General features: G+C 35.1%; 1 protein-coding gene across 5 annotated transcripts in view; it reads right to left on the reverse strand.

The window, feature by feature from the left end:
* The window catches only part of SWT1 (SWT1 RNA endoribonuclease homolog), a 91,698-nt gene that overhangs the window by 14,445 nt on the left and 58,702 nt on the right, over positions 1-18,551 (reverse strand). For 4 of the 5 annotated variants that reach the window (XR_009563260.1, XR_009563259.1, XM_030873042.2 and 1 more), the window contains exons 17-18: positions 4,544-4,610; positions 510-574 (exon numbers count right to left, since the gene is read on the reverse strand). Coding sequence is in view for 2 of the 5 variants with exons in the window: in XM_030873042.2 (XP_030728902.1) it covers positions 510-574; positions 4,544-4,610 (132 nt within the window). In the remaining 3 variants the exon portion in view is untranslated. Of the gene's footprint in view, positions 1-509; positions 575-4,540; positions 4,611-18,551 lie in introns of those variants that run through there. The other variant, XR_009563261.1, reaches the window with a different exon arrangement.

The following is an 18,551-nucleotide window of genomic DNA, read 5'->3' on the forward strand; positions in this document are numbered from 1 at the left end:
GCAAAAGAAGCAATGAGAATCTACCTGTCTTCTATTAAGTCAGACATTAAGAGATTTGCAAAAATCTCTTACAACGCCATGCTTGTAAGTAATATTTTGTGTTTGGGAAAAATTATTTTCATAATTATGTTACTTATCATAACATGTAATTAGCTGTTATTTTTAAATGAATATTTTTAAATTTCTCAATTCTAATTTCTAATACAGTAAATATAGATAAGACCCACATAAACAAAAGCTCTTAGGGGTGTTCAGTATTTTTAAAAAATATAAAAGAACCTTGATGCCCCAAAGCTTGAGAACCACTTTCAAACTTAAACTTGCTATATGCATACATACATACACACACAGCTCTTATGTATGTATGAGATATTTCATATTTAGAAAGGTTAAAAAAATGTCATAGTTTAGTGAAGACGTAAAAAGAACCCTTCAGCACCACCACCAAGTGGTGCTATACATGGTAAAAGAGTGTTACACTGATATATCTACACACAGATATGACTTACCGATACTCAGCCTGTGAAACACAATCATAAAGTTCCTGGGCAGTAAATTTGACATTTTTATTTACCTGAAAAGAACCAAGATATAGCTATTTAAAATGCATATTAAGTCAAATGAGTGGTGAGAGCACAATTAGAATGGCCCATATTCTGAGGAAGCAGAATGTCAAGTTTCCAGTTTTTGCATAAAAAGGACTAAATAATAACAATTAGAAGATCAGTGACCATAATACTAACACTGAACTATGTGTAAAAATATTAGTCCTATTGTTACAACTTAATCTGTTCACAGAACCAGAAGAAGTGAGATGGTCCTGGGGTTAGTGGGAATCTCAAAAAGCAGATGATCATTTTATACATCAAACGGACAGAAAAAAATGTGTAGTACATGAAACACTAAATTCTACCACTACTGGCTCTTATCAACAGATTCATACATCAATTAGCCTAGCCCTAATGTATTTATTCAATATTTATTTTCTGGGAGAAGTAAATAAATTGTTAAAAAAAATTTTAACAGCTGTACTTAAAAGACTAGAGTCTAGAGTCTACTAGTCTAGAGACTAGTAGATCATAGGTAGACTACTGTAAGCAGAATCAGCCAGCTCTTATTTCATGAATAGAAATAATTCAAGCTGAAAGAAAAAGTTAAATATTCAACTCTAACAATATTTGAATACTATGATTGACACTTCTGAAAGTTATTACTGAATAACTTTCATTTAAACACTAAGGTTATAAACTGTGTGGAAAGATCTACCTGTTTAGGAAAAAGCCTGATTTATAGACATTTTCTGAAGAAATGTGTTTTTCAGACTACTGAGGTCTAAGTATTTAAACTAATATGTTTAAGTTTATAAATATTATAATTCAGAGACAATTTACAACACTATAAAAATATAAAAGTCCTTCATCATACAAAAACTTGTTGTGGCACACGTGGAGAACACACTGAAGGAATCCTGTATTTCTTGCGACTTACCACTGATTTAGACAGTATTGTACTTAAGTTGCAAGGAACAATCTGGAAATTTGTAGAAGGAAATTCTTTTTATCAGATTACTCAAGATATAACCCAGTGTCTAAGTTTTTAGAGATTCTGTATTAGTGAAGGGAAACTAAATGAGACTGTCTTCTATTCGATTTACTTTTAAAAATACTCAAGCTATTATTAGCCGTATGCAGGTTTTTTTTGTTTTTGTTTTTTTTTGTTGTACGCAGGTCTCTCACTGTTGTGGCCTCTCCCATTGCGGAGCACAGGTTCCGGACGCACAGGCTCAGCGGCCATGGCTCACGGGCCTAGCCACTCCGCAGCATGTGGGATCTTCCCGGATCGGGGCACAAACCCGTGTCCCCTGCATCGGCAGGCGGACTCTCAACCACTGCGCCACCAGGGAAGCCCCGTATGCAGTTTTTTGATGAGGAAAAATGCTCCTACCCAGATTTAATTAACACTACTTTAAAGATTTATATCATGAAAGTTTTCTATGGATTTTAGGGTTTTGCTTATTTGCAAAAGTTCTACGAGCTTCCTCAGTATTTTCATAAGGTCACCATATTTGTATAGAAAATGTTCCATTCACTGAAGGTTAAAAACACCTAGTTTTTAAATATAACAGTTGAAATGTATATAATCCTAAATTTTCACTTAAAATTAGGATTATATATTTATATATAATTTAATGTTATTTAATTATACATAATATTTACTATTATATTTAATGATTTATGAAATTGGTATATAATTGATCATGATTAAGTACTTTATAATTTTTATTAAAATAATCTTCCAAAAATGTTCTAAAATATACATTTAGAGTTAACTTATCGACCAGTCCAATTCCTATTTCTTTACATATTCTGCCCTGGTCTCAAGGGCCTTTGATATTTTCACTACTGCCCCAACATGCTAGGACCTATAATGTATCCAAACTTAGGCCAGCAAATTTCAACAATCAACACTGCAGATCTTTGATCAGAAGATGAATGGAATAATCTATTCTCTATCAACTGCTAAGAAAAATCAGCTGAAGAACTGATTTTGAACCTGATATAATATGAATACAAAATAGTTTTTGAAGCCATTAGTAGATTTTTAGCAAAAAGTATTTAGATTTATCTTTACTTTAAAAAACAATCATCCACGTACATTTAGACACTTATGCCAGAACGTGGCTGGAGTGTAAGTGTGATGTGGCTCCAGGTTACAGCAGATGACTTATAAAGTAGGCAGTTAATCTACTACTAATAAAGGAAAACTGAAACACAAATTCATGACATACATCACAGGTTCTAGCCTGAAATATACCATTTCATTCTATTCATTAATTCTGATACAAGACATTTTAAATTACTCATATTGGGACATTTTAAATTACGCTATTAAATATCATTTAATAATTCACAGAAAACAAAGAGCTAAAAGATGCCTCCCCATCAGTAAACGTTAGAGTTGTGATTGTAAATGGATTATGGAATTGGTGTCGTTAATTCTTAGCTGTACTATTTACAGTGAATGCCAAATATCAGAAATGACTATATTATTTTTAATTCTTAAAAAATCAAGATCAGAAGGCAAAGGTTAAGTATAAAAATAGCCAAACATCTTAAAAAATTTAAATCGTTGTATCACTGTTTATGATGTGAGACAAATATATCGAATGTAGTAACTGGTACTGGGGAGGAAGTTCTGCTAAGAGAAATACTTTCAAAATCTGGGACTCAGATCCACATATTCTTATAAATAGCAAGTTGGGTATTTTCTCCTAATGCTCTCAGCAACAGAAAGCACTAAATCCAAAGAAGACCTATATATCAGATTTTTCAAGGATATGTGATTTTAAAATTGTCCCCATTGTTTCTACAAATATACTTTTATTGAATTTGAAATTCAGAAAGTATAATGAAATAATTATTTCACTGAATCATCTCAAAAGAGATGATTTAAAAAGTACATGTAACTTTAAAAAAGTACATGTAAACAACCACTCTTTCCTTAAATAAAATAAGTAACACTTATTGAACACTTACTCTGTGCTTGGTACTGTTTGGAGCACTTTATATATATTAAGTTATTTAGTCTTTAAAGAATAGCTGTAATTTATCTACTTATGTTATTCCCATTTTACAGATGAAGCAACTGAGGCAAAGAGAATTAAATAACTCGTCTAAGATCATACAGTTAATAGGCGGCAACATTTGAACATGAGTAGTTTGACTTCAGAGTCTGTGTTCTTAGTCACTAGGTTCTTAATGTAAGATGTGGCATAAAAAAGTTAAATAAAGAGCTAACCAGGAATAAAAGTGAAGAAATATATTTAAAGAAGTTTGACTCCATAAGAAAAGTGACACCTGAAAATATGTCATATTCCTTTATTTAGAGTATTTTAAAAATTAAACACACACACACTTAAAAAGAAAGAATATATGGGCATATGGGTAAAGAACTTTAGGCAAACAAAAACTGAAGATCAACGGATAAGAAAAGCATGCAGATTAATTTACAAAATACACTGGAGCCTCACCAGAACTTTAATTCCAAGGTCTATACTGCTGCTATGGAGGAAACTAAATTATAGCTTTCTTTTTCAGCAATCAGTAGTTCTCAACCGGAGGTGGTTCTTCCTCCCTAGGGGCCATCTGAGTGAGTGGGGTGCGGTGGGAAGATATTTTTGCTTGTCACACTGACTGGGGGAGCTACTGGCATTTAGTATCTGAGGAGCAGAGATGTTAAAGCATCCTGCAACGTTCCACACAATGAAGAAATGACCTGTCCAAAATGCCAACAGCACCCCTGATGAGAAACAATTCTGTGTTGGATAAAGTGTATTATTATAGGTCTCCACTGTATGTTTTTACTTAGAGAATGAAAAAAAGAAAAAAACTGACTGGCACTGGCAAACTTCTGTGGCATTCAAGAATTTAAAGCAAATATCAATTAAATAGCATTTGATTACATTTTAGAACACCTATGTTTGTTTATATTAAAGCTTGATTATAATGGAAATATGATAAACATTTAAAAATATTTCTCCTACCTCATACTTGATTAGGAAGTTATAGAGGGTCTCAACATCTTGATAATTACTACTGGGTGCCAAAATCCTAAAAAATAAAATAAAAACAAAGGAGGAAGAATGAATGATTTAAGAAAAAACAATACCTTGAACTTTTCTCCCAGCACATATTCATACTGTGAGAGATACCTTATTGTATAACAAGCTTATTAAAATGTTTACAATCTTTTGGGGGCTTTATTTATCAATTACAGTTATAAAACCATGAGCTTACTTCAACAAATATCGATTATCAATTGATATCAAATTATTAAAAAATTTTTGTTTACTTATATTAATATTTACATCATCAGTTAATCAACAACCATTAGCATTCTAACATGAAATTATAGTTCACATTTTGAGTTACAATGATACATATTTTTCAAAAGGTAGGTAGAAATGTGAAGTACCTTTACACTCCTTATCTTTTAAGCTGCAGATAAAGCTTAAAGATTTTCCACAAAAATGTGCAACCAATCCAAGTGGACAACTGATATAAACTATCAAACACATAAAAAAAAATCCTAATAAAGATTCTGTGACTAAATTCAAATAATACTGTTTGAACTAACAGCATAGCAGTTGATGAAAAAGCATTAGTAATCAGACTATGTCAGTTGTTAGAAGTAACACTGACTCATAAAAATAACATAAAAACAGGGCTTCCCTGGTGGCGCAGTAGTTGAGAGTCTGCCTGACGATGCAGGGGACACGGGTGCGTGCCCCGTTCCGGTAAGATCCCACATGCTGCGGAGCGGCTGGGCCCATGAGCCATGGCTGCTGAGCCTGCGCGTCCAGAGCCTGTGCTCCGCACCGGGAGCACAACAGTGAGAGAGCCACAACAGTGAGAGGCCCGGCCCGAGTACCGCGAAAAAATAAATAAATAAAGTAACATAAAAACATAAAATGGAAACAAGAAATAAGAAGGAAATGGAAGACCATGTTTCTCCCTCTAGCGGTAAAGTATTAATTCTCATTTTCTTATACTAAGTATTTTTTTAATTCTTTCAAGATGAATTTTTTTTCTTTTGAAAAAAGGGAAAGAAAAGGAAAGCAGTCCTTTCATTATGGTAAAGTGGTTAAGAGCAATGTCTGCCTGGGTTCTGTGTTCTTGAGTGAGTTCTGTGCGATTTATTTTCCTTATCTGCTAAATGAGGATGGTGACAGTCTTTACTTCATAGGATTATAGTGACAATTAAACAAGTTACTGTAAAGTCTTTATAACAGTGTCTGATATACAGCAAGTACAATATATATGTATATATAAAATAGTAACAACAACAACTATTACCATCTAATGCCTAATACTTTCAAGCCACAGAATAAGTTCATGATGATTTAACTTATGAGAAATCAATCCACCCCAATTAATTCTTAAATTCCAAGTGCCTTTTAATTACAACAGTGTCTCTAGGTTCTCACATCCTTGCCAATGCTTGATGCTGTCAGACATTAGAGTTAACTCATCTCAATAAACTTAATTAGATCTTTAAACAAGTTGGCCCTCATCAGACTTGTGGGAGAGCTTTTATAAATAATTTCTCAGGATATAGTCAAATTTTTAAATGGGTCATACTCTTTTGGAGGAGACACATACAGAATATCTTTAAGAACAAACAAATATCTGCCTATGGGTCTTCCCTGGAGGTCCAGTGGTTAAGACTCTGTGCTCCCAATGCAAAGGGCACGGGTTTGATCCCTGGTTGGGGAGCTGAGATCCTGCATGCCTCACGGTGCAGCCAAAAAAAATCTGCCTAAAAATGTTTCATAGAAAAAATTATTCTCCCAACAAGTAATTTTAAGACACAATCTCAATACCGAAAAAAAGAAAGAAAAAACAAGAGGATAAATACATTGGACAGAGTCCATAAATAATTTGTTTTCAAATATGAGAACAAAGCTATAGAGATAAGCTAAACTAATCTTCTAGAAAAGCAATGGAAAAATAGTGTGTTCCAACTTTGTAACCTAGTGTAAACAAACTATAAGCAATGTAGAATAATTTACACCCATTCTTTTTTATAGCTTTGGAAATAATCCAAACTGTCCATAAAGAGGGTAAAAAAAATAGATAAAACAAGATGTTTTATAAGAGAGCCTTATAAATTTCAAGCAAAGTACGCTCTTTGCCAGAGAATAAAGTTAACATTTCTCTGTACTGAAATACTTTGCAGAAAAACTAGTTTTAGGTAAAATAGTCATTTATCTATAGCAACAAGTCATAGCCATAGTACGAAATAAAGAAAACAATTACATCATCCTAGTTTTCCAATTAGCAAAAACTGAAAAAATTTTAAACTCCCAGCATGGTTTTATTTTTTTAACAGTCTTACTGTTCAAGACTGTAAAACTATTTTTTAACAATCTTACTGTTTATTTTTTAACAGTCTTACTATTCACTCATTTTAACAATTCAATGATTTTTATAAATAAATTTACTGAGATGTACAATGATGTACATTGTACAAACTTAAATACTTGATTATTTGACAAAATTACCACAGAATTATATTCTAATGAAAAAAGGCTTATTGGGATGTCAGCATCATTCACAAATATATTACTATTATAATCAGAATAAAATTGTACATGTTATTTTTTAAAACAAGGATACACATTATAGGATTTGTTATAAAATTTGCTACTCTTAAAAATGTTTTGATTCACTGTACAGCAGAAACACAGCACTGTAAAACAACTATACCCCAATTAAAAAAAAATGTTTTGAGGTAAATTGAGCCCCAAAGAGACTAGACAATATTTATTAAAATACACTCAATTTAGGGTTGAATTTAGACTTCATTATGTCCAATGAAGTTTGAGTTTATGAGAATGGAATTTGGCCTGGTATAAACAAAAACTGCCAACTTTTACTAACTAGAAGTACAGCTTGTTGAAAATACACAAAAAATGAAATGGAGAAAAATAGTTTATGGACTTTCATGCCTTAGTAATTCCCCACACAAAAATTCTTGAGAGGTCAGCCTTCTCTATAGCTTTCTCATTTCTTTTTAAAATACCAGCACAAAGACAAAAGACTCTTAGAATGAAAGCCCTAAAATTACCCTTCAATGGCAACTTTTAAAAAGAATAATAGAAAGGATTAGCCCTTAGAGAAAATGGCCATTTTTTAATTTATAAATATATCCACATCTGTTTTTCAAGAGAAATTCATAACAATCAATAAGTATATATCAAATGCATACTATTCTCTCAAATGTATATGATACTAAGAGCTATGGAATATAAAAGAAAAAAGACATGGTTGCCTATCTTCAAGTTGTTATAATCTTGAAATTTCACTTTAGAATTTTGGAATCAGAATTAGGAAATAGACTGAAGTAGGATTTAATCTGCTGCTCACAGATTATTTACAAACCAAGTTGATCAAGTTACCTACTTTTCTGTACCCCAGCTCCTCACCTGTGACATGAGGAGAAAGTAGTATTTACTGAATAAGGTTATTATATGAAGTAAATAAAACAATGTATCTAAAATACCAAAATGTTTATTAGCACAATGCCTGGCACATGTCAATAAATATTAGGTGCTATGAAAACCAGTTTTCAGATGTAGAAACCAAGGCTCAAGGTTGTAAAAAACTTGCCCAAGATTACAGAGTGGTGGTAGGTACCTGAATCTCTATTGGTTTGACTCTGGAGTCCATGCTTTTTCCACTAATAAAAAAGGATAACCCGCACATCTTCTTGCCTTAAATGATTTTATGAAATCAAATGAAATAAAATTCTTTAAAATCTTTTAAGAATTTCATATGTAAGCAAAAACAACCTCGTTAATTTGCCTTGTATCAAATGCTTCTGGCAAACTATTCCGTGTATGTTCAAACACTAAATCTTTGTAGTTGTTATATCTTTTTCAAAACCACAAAGGAAGTCAGTAGCAGAACCAACAAGTCCTGACTCTTAACCACATAAGCACTTTGAGTTTTCTATTTATTTACGCGCAATTAACATTAAGTAAGCAACAAGTTAATCTGAGTTAAACAAATTTCATTTCCATCTTATCAATATTAGACAAATATCAATGTATCTCATCAAGAAAAAGACTATGCTACTCAAAAATTTTAAAAAGAAACGAAAGTTAATCTGACTAAAATTTAAAAATCAAATAATGCATTAAAATGGACTAATTTTTAAATAAGGATTTTAAATATTCAAATAAAACTTTTCTCCTATATAGGAGAAATAAAGCATCAGACTCAGGAGTGGGGAAATAAATCTAGAATATTCAAGTTTAATATCTAATTCTAGAAATTCAAAAGAAGAGAGAGCATATTCTTGGATATTTATAAATCTTAACTTACAACCCACAGAACTGAATAAATTATGTTCCCTGCTGGCAAGGCAGTTTCACATTAATATAATATTTTAAATAGTTTTTCATGCTTGAAGAAAATTAAAAATAAGTTTAAAAACTAATTATATGACTTATTTTACTTAGCATACTGTCCTCAGGGTTCATCCATGTTGTAGCATATGTCAGAATTTCCTTCCTTTTTAAGGATGAATAATATTCCACTGTTATCCATATACCGCATTTTGCTTATTTATTCATCTGCTGACAGACACGAGTTACTTTCATGTTTTACTTACTGTGAATAATGCTGCTATGAACATAGGTATGTAAATATCTCTTTGACACTATAATTGCAGAACCAGCCCAAACTGGCCCTGTCCTGTATCTAACAAGATACTGAGTTGTTTTTCAGAGACAACAAAACAAAACCACAAGTCATGCAGCCGAAGCACACGCAGAAGAGAAAATTTTGACCTCAAATAACACCTGGAACCAAAGTTTCTCCCCTCCACAGAACCAAAGGACCAGATGTGACCAGAACCCTTTCAGAAGTGAAGGGTCCATTGTTCAGGAAGATCCAGTGCTGAAGCCCCTTTACCTAACCTTACCATAAATGGCCAAGTTCCAAAGCCCTCCAATGGAAACCTGCCCCACCAGGGCTCAAACCAACCCTCTTCCCCTAACTCATGAAAGTTTGACCAAACCCCAGATTGATGAGACAGATTTGAGAGCCGTGCCTCCTTGTTTCCTTGCCAGTCAACCTTACAATAAAGTCTTTCCTCTTCTCAAAAGCTGGTGTTATGGTACTGGCTTGTATGCGAATTGGGCAGCAAGCCCTTTGCACAGAAACAAGATTTTATTTTCAATTCTTTTGTGTATATACCTGGAGTAGTCAAAATTATAGATAGGCAGAATGGTGGCTACCAGGGGCTGGGGAGGAAGCGGAAATGAGGAGTTACTATTTAATGGGAATAGAGTTTCAGTTATACAAGATGAAAAGAGTTATGGATATGGATGGCGGTGACAGTTGCACAACATTATGAATGTATTTAATACCCCATTAATACATTTTTAAGAACACTTAAAAATGGTAACAACGGTAAATTTATTTTACGTGTATTTTACTACAATAAAGAAGTTAGATTAAAAATATGTAATTAGGGCTTCCCTGGTGGCACAGTGGTTAAGAATCCGCCTGCCAAGGCAGGGGACACAGGTTCGAGCCCTGGTCCGGGAAAATCCCACATGCCATGCAGCAGCTAAGGCCGTGTGCCACAACTACTGAGCCTGTGCTCTGGAGCCCACGAGCCACAACTACTGAAGCCCGTGTGCCTAGAGCCTGTGCTCCGCAACAAGAGAAGCCACCTCAATGTGAAGCCCGCGCGCCGCAACCAGAGAAAGCCCGCACGCAGCAACGAACACCCAACGCAGCCAAAAATAAAATAAATGAAATAAATAAATTTATTTAAAAAAAATACATAATTACATGAAGTAAAAATGTTTGTTTACAACATTATTTTAAAAACTCATTGTACATTCTCCAAAGCTAAGAACTGACTCAGAGCTTAAATTTTACTATGAATCAACTATTCCATCTTTATTGAGGACAATATTTATTCAGCATCTACCAAGTGCCAGGGATGGAACAAATGCTGTCTCCTTTAATTTCTGCAATTTAATAAAGCAATTATTATAAACTCCATTTTATAGATTAGGAAACAAATACAAAAAAGGTTAATTAACATATCTAGGTGACAGAGATAGTAAGTGGATGGAACTAGGATTCAACTTCAGATCATTCTGACCCTAGAGTTCTGTCCTTTTTCTCCTTCCTTTTTTTAAAAATAGTAGTTTGTATCTGCTACCCCCAAACTCCTAACTTATCCCTCCCCCACCCCTTTAATAACCGTAAGTTTGTTTTTTATGTCTGTGAGTCTGTTTCTGTTTTGTAAATAAGTTCATTTGTATCATACTTTAGATTCCACATATAAGTGATATCATATGGTATTTGTCTTTCTCTGTCTGACTTACTTCACTTAGTATGATAATCTCTAGCTCCATCCATGTTCCTCTTATTTTAATACAGTGACATGCAAACTGAATTTTGCTGATGATGAATTTAAGTTGTATTACTGATAAACTGGGTGAAAATTTATCAAATTAACAATAGGATATGCTCATCAGGAAAATGTTATTGGATCTTAGAGTACATTTTTGGGGGTCCTTTATTACAAGTAAAATTAAAATCATATGTTTTCTATAGTTAATTTGGTGAAATCAGCTATGCAAGTGGAAGATATCCATCAGCCCCAGATTTTAAAAGAACACCATATGCAATTAAAAAGCAAAAAATAAAGTTAAACAACTTAAACAAAATAAATTATTTTATGTTCCTGTTTTCCCTTTAGAGCGAAGAATTTTGTAGATATAGGTATTAAATGTAGGAACTTTGGATTAGTTTGGATACAGTTAATAATTAAAATTTGATCTATTCAGAACACTGGAGATTTTTTTTATAAAGTTGGTGGTAGGAACAAGGAGAGTTTATAGGTAATTTTAATGACTACATTTGAAATTTAATTATAAAAGCAAATTCTACAGAAAGAAAATATCATTTAGATTAAGGAAAAGATTATACGGCTTACATGTGTGCTACACATAAACATACATACAATTAGAACATACTGGCAAATACTACAGCTTTCTGTTAATTTTGCAGAAAGGTTAAAACACCATATAGCCATACACTTTCCACTAATTCTCTTATAAGGGTCACCAGCCTCTTCCGCCAATGTATTTTCTACATTGGCATTTAAGCATAACGATATAATGATTATGATCATGGTCTCTGGACTCAGTCTGCTTGAGTTCAAATCATAGTTCTACCACTTTCCAGCTGAGTGGCATCAGGTATATTACTTTACTCCTCTGCACCTATGCTTCTCATGTATAACATGGATAATAACAGTACTTATCTCCCAGGACTGTTAAGAGGATTAAATGAGTTAATATGTATAACATACTTGGAACAGTTCTTGGCTCAACAAAATGTTAGCTATTATTATTCTTCTACCTCTTATCTTAAAAAACACCCCCAGGGCTTCTCTGGTGGTGCAGTGGTTAAGAATCCGCCTGCCAATGCAGGGCACACGGGTTCGAGCCAGCGCCCTGGTCCGGGAAGATCCCACATGCCACGGAGCAAGTAAGCCAGTGAGCCACAACTACTGAAGCCCGTGCTCTGCAACAAAGAGAAGCCACCACAATGAGAAGCCCGCGCACCACAAGGAAGAGTAGCCCTCGCTCGCCACAACTAGAGAAAGCCAGCAGGCAGCAACAAAGACCCAATACAGCCACAAATAAATAAATAAATAAATAAATAAAATTTTTTTTAAAAAAAACCACCCCCAATTATCACTGTAGCTTATCAACTGAGAACTAAATAAATATTTAGTTCAAACCGTTAGGGGACCTGTTATCTCCTTGTAAAGTCTGTCCAGCAGTGAACTTTTATGTGATCTATATGAACGGTGACAATCTTCTCTCTTTAGTCTTGGATGTTGATGTAAACATCAATAAGGGAATTCCAGAAAAATGAAAGGCAGAGAAGATGGCCAATATGTAACCAATAACATTTTCAATCCCTAATTATTGCAATTAAGGTAAAGGTGGAGCCATACTCTAACAAAAACATGATTATTATCAATACAGAACATAATCTATAAAATATGATCTGAACATGGAGAAACACAGGAACTATGCCCTACCCATTGGCTGCCAACCAGATGAGAGCATACTGTTTCACATCACCAGGATCTAGGAGCACCCCTAGAAATAAAAGCTGTTACTATGATAATCAGCTGCAGCCATATTACTGAACTTTGCTTAGCTGTGTTGGCCACACCCAGACAGAACATGCATATTCCTAGCCTCAGTTTTATCTTTATGTGACTTCACAGGAATTATGGGAACTGACATCAGTACTACAATTTATTCCCAGAAAGGTCATGGAAATGACCTTCTAAAATATTTAGAATCTCTGACTGACGAAAAGACAGCTTGTGGTGATATCAAAAATCCATCTCACTAGGTTTAGTGTTCAATTAAAAGCCATCTTCAGAAAAATCTTAACTATGTTCACAAAGCAGCATATTCTTACCTCAGCTAATGAGTCTATAATAAGGTACAATCCAAGCCTCTGTCACATCTTCTTCTGTGATACACTGGTCAAGTACTGGATGGATGGCTCTTCATTCATAACTAAAGAGACATTTTTTAGCAAAGGGATCTGGATTGGTCTAGTGAGGCTAGGTCAGAAGACCCTAGGATCCTATACCATTATTCAGGAAATTCTGAAAAATGCCAGCCATCATGCGTCCCAAGAGTTTTATCACAACACTCGCAGTTTCCTCAAATCCAGCACTTATTATTGGGCCTTGGCTACTGTTATGGGCTGAATTGTGTTCCCCCAAAATTCATATGTCAAAGCCCTAATCCCCAGTACCTCAGAATGTGACCATATTTGGAGATGCCTATAAAGAGGTGATTAAGTTAAAATGAGGCCATCAGGATGAGCCCTAATCCAACCTGACTGTCCTTATAAGAGGTGTCCTTATAAGAGGAACTCTGATACACAGAGACACCAGGGATGCACGTGCACAAAAGGATGTTTATACGAAGAGGCAGCAAGAGGGCAGCCATCTGCAAGCCAAGGAGAGAGGTCTCAGAGGAAGCTAACCCAGCCAGCACATTGATCTTGGACTTCAGCCTCCAGAACTGTGAGAAAGCAAATTTCAGTTGTTTATGCCACCCAAGTCTGTGGTATTTCCTTATGGCAGCCCTAGCAAATGAATACAACTGACATTCCTAAATACTGAGGGCTCAGCTTTGAGGAGCCATGGACCTCAAGGTTAGAAGCAAGATGGACCACTTCCCATAACGTGAGACCGCTGTAGAATTCATTGAGTAGTTAGCTGCCAAGTAACTACTTTGCTTTGCTTCATAGCATTATGCTTCTTGCTAAAAGATAACCTTACTACTCGAGGTGGTGCTGCTGGAGGCCAGTTCCAGGCGTAGTACTAACAATGTACTCAAAGGGGCCAGAAGTATGAAAAACCAACTCATTTCTCTTCTATTTAGTGTTGAGGCCCCTATCGGGCTCAACGATGTTTTCACAATTTAGATCTTCATAACTAGGTCTTCAGTGAGTCCTATGCCCACTATATGCCAGCTAAATCTGCATAATACTCAATCACATTTCCTCCTAATATTTTATGAATGTTATTTCCTAGATGATTAATCATACCTCACTACCAGGTACCTACTATCTTTCCATTGTAACATGGCAAATAAGACCTCTCTAGATCACAAGGAAGGGGCAGAGCCAAGATATGAGCTCATAGTGAAAGAAACAGAAGACTGAGTTATCTTGTGCTCCCACCATTTAGTGCTGTAAGATCTCAATATATCCAGCTGGGGCTGAGACACAATTTTATTACTGCCTTATTATAAGCACACCTCACTATATATAGACATTGATAATAGATCAAAAACATTAGAGAAATGTTCTATTTAGAATAAGTCTGAGGAAAAAAAATTTGAAAATAAAATACCTCTTTTGTAATACAAATACATTTAACTAATCAACACTGAAAGAGCTTTTAAAATGCATTAGATTTTTTATAAAAAGAAGGCAAACCAAATCAGGAGATACCACCTCACACCCATTAGGATGGTTATTTTTAAAAACACAGACAATAACAGGTACTGATGAGGATGTGGAGAAAATGGAAGCCTAGTGCACTGTTGGTGAGAATGTAAGATGGTACAACTGCTACGGAAAACAGTATGTGGTTCCGCAAAAAAATTAAAAAATAGAATTACCACATAATCCAGCAGTTCAACTTCTGGGTATGTACCCAAAAGAACTGAAAGCAAGGACTCAAAGAGATATCGGTACATCTTTGTTCCCAGCAGCATTACTCATAATAGCCAAGGAGTAAAAGCAACCTAAGTGTCCACCAACAGATGAATGGATAAACAAAATGTGGCATATATGTGGAACATTACTGAGCTTTAAAAAGGAAATTCTGGCTACAACAGGCTATAACATGGATGAACTTTGAAAACATTGTATTAAGTGAAATAAGCCTGTCACAAAAGGACAAATGCTGTATGATTCCATTTATAAGAGGGCAAATCCTAGCAGAAAGGTCTTTTTGAGGAACCAGAAGACTTTAGAATTATTGCAGTGAAGGGGTCAAGAATAACTTCATGTACTGTTATTACAAAATCACTGTCTTTGCTGTAACTCTGATGTTTATTATAAATGGTTTTATCTTTTCATATATTGATATTATCTAAGAAATATTTACACTGACTTGACTGTTTTCTCAAGGAAATCTGGAACACAGTCTCTTCCCCTGGCCTCATGACCTCCCGCAGTTTCACAGCATCCTTCTGCCGCCCCCGCTCGGCCTACTGATGTTTAACGTCTGCCCCCACACTCTCATGAAACTGCCACCAACAAATTCACCAACGACTTCTATGTTGCTCAATCTAACAGACAGCCTTTTTTTTTTTTTGGCCTCTCAGTAGTAACAAGACACTGTTAAAGATTCCTCCTTCTTTTTTGGAACTCCTTCCTTCCTTGATTTTTTTTTTAACTTGGCCGAACCACGAGACTGGCAGGATCTTAGTTCCCCGACCGGGGATGGAACCCAGGCCCCAGCAATGGAAGTGCCAAGTCCTAACCACTGGACCGCCAGGGAATTTCCAGATATTTGTGTTGCCAGTCTCTGGAACTTTTCAGTCTATCTTTCTGCTAAATCAACTTCAGTCTGCTTTTACAGATCTGTAATAATAAATTGGGCTAATCCACCCTTGCTACATAGGCATGGCCAATTTAAAAAGGCACGAGCACTCCAGCACTGTTCAAACAAGAACGCTTTGGATCTTTTCATCCTGTTTCCTCCCTTGTCCTTTGTTCTCTACTAATTTCCAATGTGTTCCAGGCTTCTTTCTTATGCGTTTTTTTTTTTTTTCTTATGCGTTTTTACCTCAAATTTCTAGCATCACATTTGCCCCTTGGGCTTAAGGATAGTTTCACGTATCTTTATTACCCCCCTGGTACTACCTAAGATACCATGTGCACTCTTCCTCTAAAATAAATAACCATTGTTTTCCTTTCTCTTCTCAATCGTAGAAATACTGTTTCCAATCCAACTACGCATCGTAAATTCTAAGGCATTTCTGAAATACATATCTAATCCATTACAAAGTAAAAAATGTAAGCAAATGACACATTTTAAAATGCATGAAAACAACAAATTTACCTATTTTTTTTTTCTATGAATAACCCACTGTGTTGGTACATGGATGCTAACTTAATCTTGACCTAGTCTGACCATTCCACAGGATAGAACTTTTTATTCCAGCTTTAAGACAGGTCTTAACCGCTCTTCCAAATTGCATGGGGCTGACTGTCAGCAATATCACCCAGATACAGTTTTCTTTCATGCTTTTGTTACCCCAGTTGTTTCATTTGTTAACATCTGTCTCTTGAGACAAGATCATCTACCAATGGAAACCTTTTTTGGGATATTCATTTCAACCAAGGTAACTGGACTCATTCTCCTCCCAGAAAAATGAAAGGTAGAAAAGACAAATTTGGAAAAACAAAGAAGGAAAATTTCCTTCTAAGGCAAAGATATTTTGTATTTTTTTGATCAGTCATTTAATATTCTTTTAAATTAAACTTAGAAGTTTTCTAAAGTTCTATGAAACCAACTAAAAAATACCTCTGGAATATAACTAACATTAAAGTAATTTTTTCAGTCAGAAAGTTTAGTGTATTTAAAAAGTGAGCCCTCTAGAATCAGACCAATTTCAATAAGTCATTCTGCCAAGTATAAACTGTGTGACCTTGGGGAATGATATAATGCCTGTGATCCTACTTCCCCATGTGTAAAATGGGTGTGATAGTGAAAGCCTGCCCCCCACAGGCTTAAAAAACCCTTCCTGAAACCATGCCCCATAGGTTTAATAGAAACTGGTGACTAACAGAAGTTCTTGAGCTTGTCTTACAGAAGAGCAGATAAGGGAACAGCTTGTTAAAAACCCCTCTGCTCATAAGACAACAAAACTGGCTGAAACTGTGTGGAACCAATGGGGCCAATCAGAGTCTGCGCAGAAGAGACTTGTTTGTCCAGGGGATGACCTTTCCACGTCAGAGGGTCAAAAACTCTATCTTCAGAGCATGATAACGCTGCCATTTTCTGAACATGCATCCCATGAAGAAGCACGTAATTCAGATACGGCTGAGCAAAGCAGCAGTTACCGCACCTTTTTCCTACCTCCAGTCACCTTCCCCTGCACTTCTGACCACCCTATACGCTTTGCCCATAAATATCCCAAGCCCTCAGGGAGGTGGATCTGAAATCTGTTCTCCCGTCTCCTCACTTGGCTGCCTCGTAAATAAATTCTTTCTCTGTTGCAAACCTTGACATCTCAGCATTTGGCTCGTTATGAGAAAGGCAAATGAGCCTGGTTCGGTAACAATAGCATCTCTTGAGAGGGTTATTGTATGAATTAAATAAGATCACATAGGTAAAGAGCTTTACCTATGTACAGTGACTAGGACATACTAACTACTTAATAAATGTTACTTATTTATTCATTTATTACTATTATTAAATAGTACTGGGTTCAAAGCAACATGCAAGATATCTCGGGAACACCAAGGATATAAGATATTGATCCTGCCTCATGGAGTTCACAGTTTAGGAGCAGAGATAAAATGTCTGCAAATAATTATAATGGGAGGCAACACGTGCTAAGAATCTTAAGGGTTCAATACAAACAAACTGTAAAGTCTGTTTGTAGTAGGTGGCTTCTGAACTGGGATTGGACAAATGGATAGAACTTTGAAAAATACATGTAGATTAAGAGGTCACTCCAAGCTCTAAGAAGATATTGTGTCAAGGTTCAGAATTAAGATAACATAAGGCCTGCCTTGAAAACCACAAAAAAATTAATTTGGCTTAACTACAAAGTAGTCTAGAGGACTATAAGACTAAAAAGGTATGTTAGGACCAAGCAGTCAAAAGCCTTGTCTGACAAAGGCTGTATTTGAACCAGAGGGGAATAAGAGAAAATAAATGTTTTTGAACAAAGGAAAGAAATGAAACCATAAAATATGATTTAAGGAGTTTAAGGAACTGTCAAAGGAGCCTAAAGGCAAGGAGACTTATTAGAAGATTATCACAATAGTCCAGGCATTAAGGAGTTAATGCTGGAACCAGAAGTTCTGTTAACAGTAGGAAAAAAGGGCACTAATATGGAAAAGTAGTAAAGGGATTATCAACAGGATCAGTTATGGAATACACAGTAATCTAAGGTAATGCTGGATCTGAACAAGAACAGTATAAAAATGATCCTATAGTTAGTCCACACAGAGAGTATGGTTTCCAAAGAGAGTAAACCTCCACAATTTAGAACCAAGGCAAAAAAAAATTTTTTTTCTGAAATATAAATCAGTAAGAATAATAACAACAAAACAACAGCAATAGTAATAATTTATATACTATTTGTCAGGTACTGTTCTAAATTGTCCTAACTCCTTTACATACAGTAATTCACTTCCTCATTAATCCTGTGAGAGGATATTTTTACT

The sequence above is a fragment of the Globicephala melas genome, chromosome 1, assembly GCF_963455315.2.
Source record: "Globicephala melas chromosome 1, mGloMel1.2, whole genome shotgun sequence".
NCBI lineage: Eukaryota > Metazoa > Chordata > Mammalia > Artiodactyla > Delphinidae > Globicephala > Globicephala melas.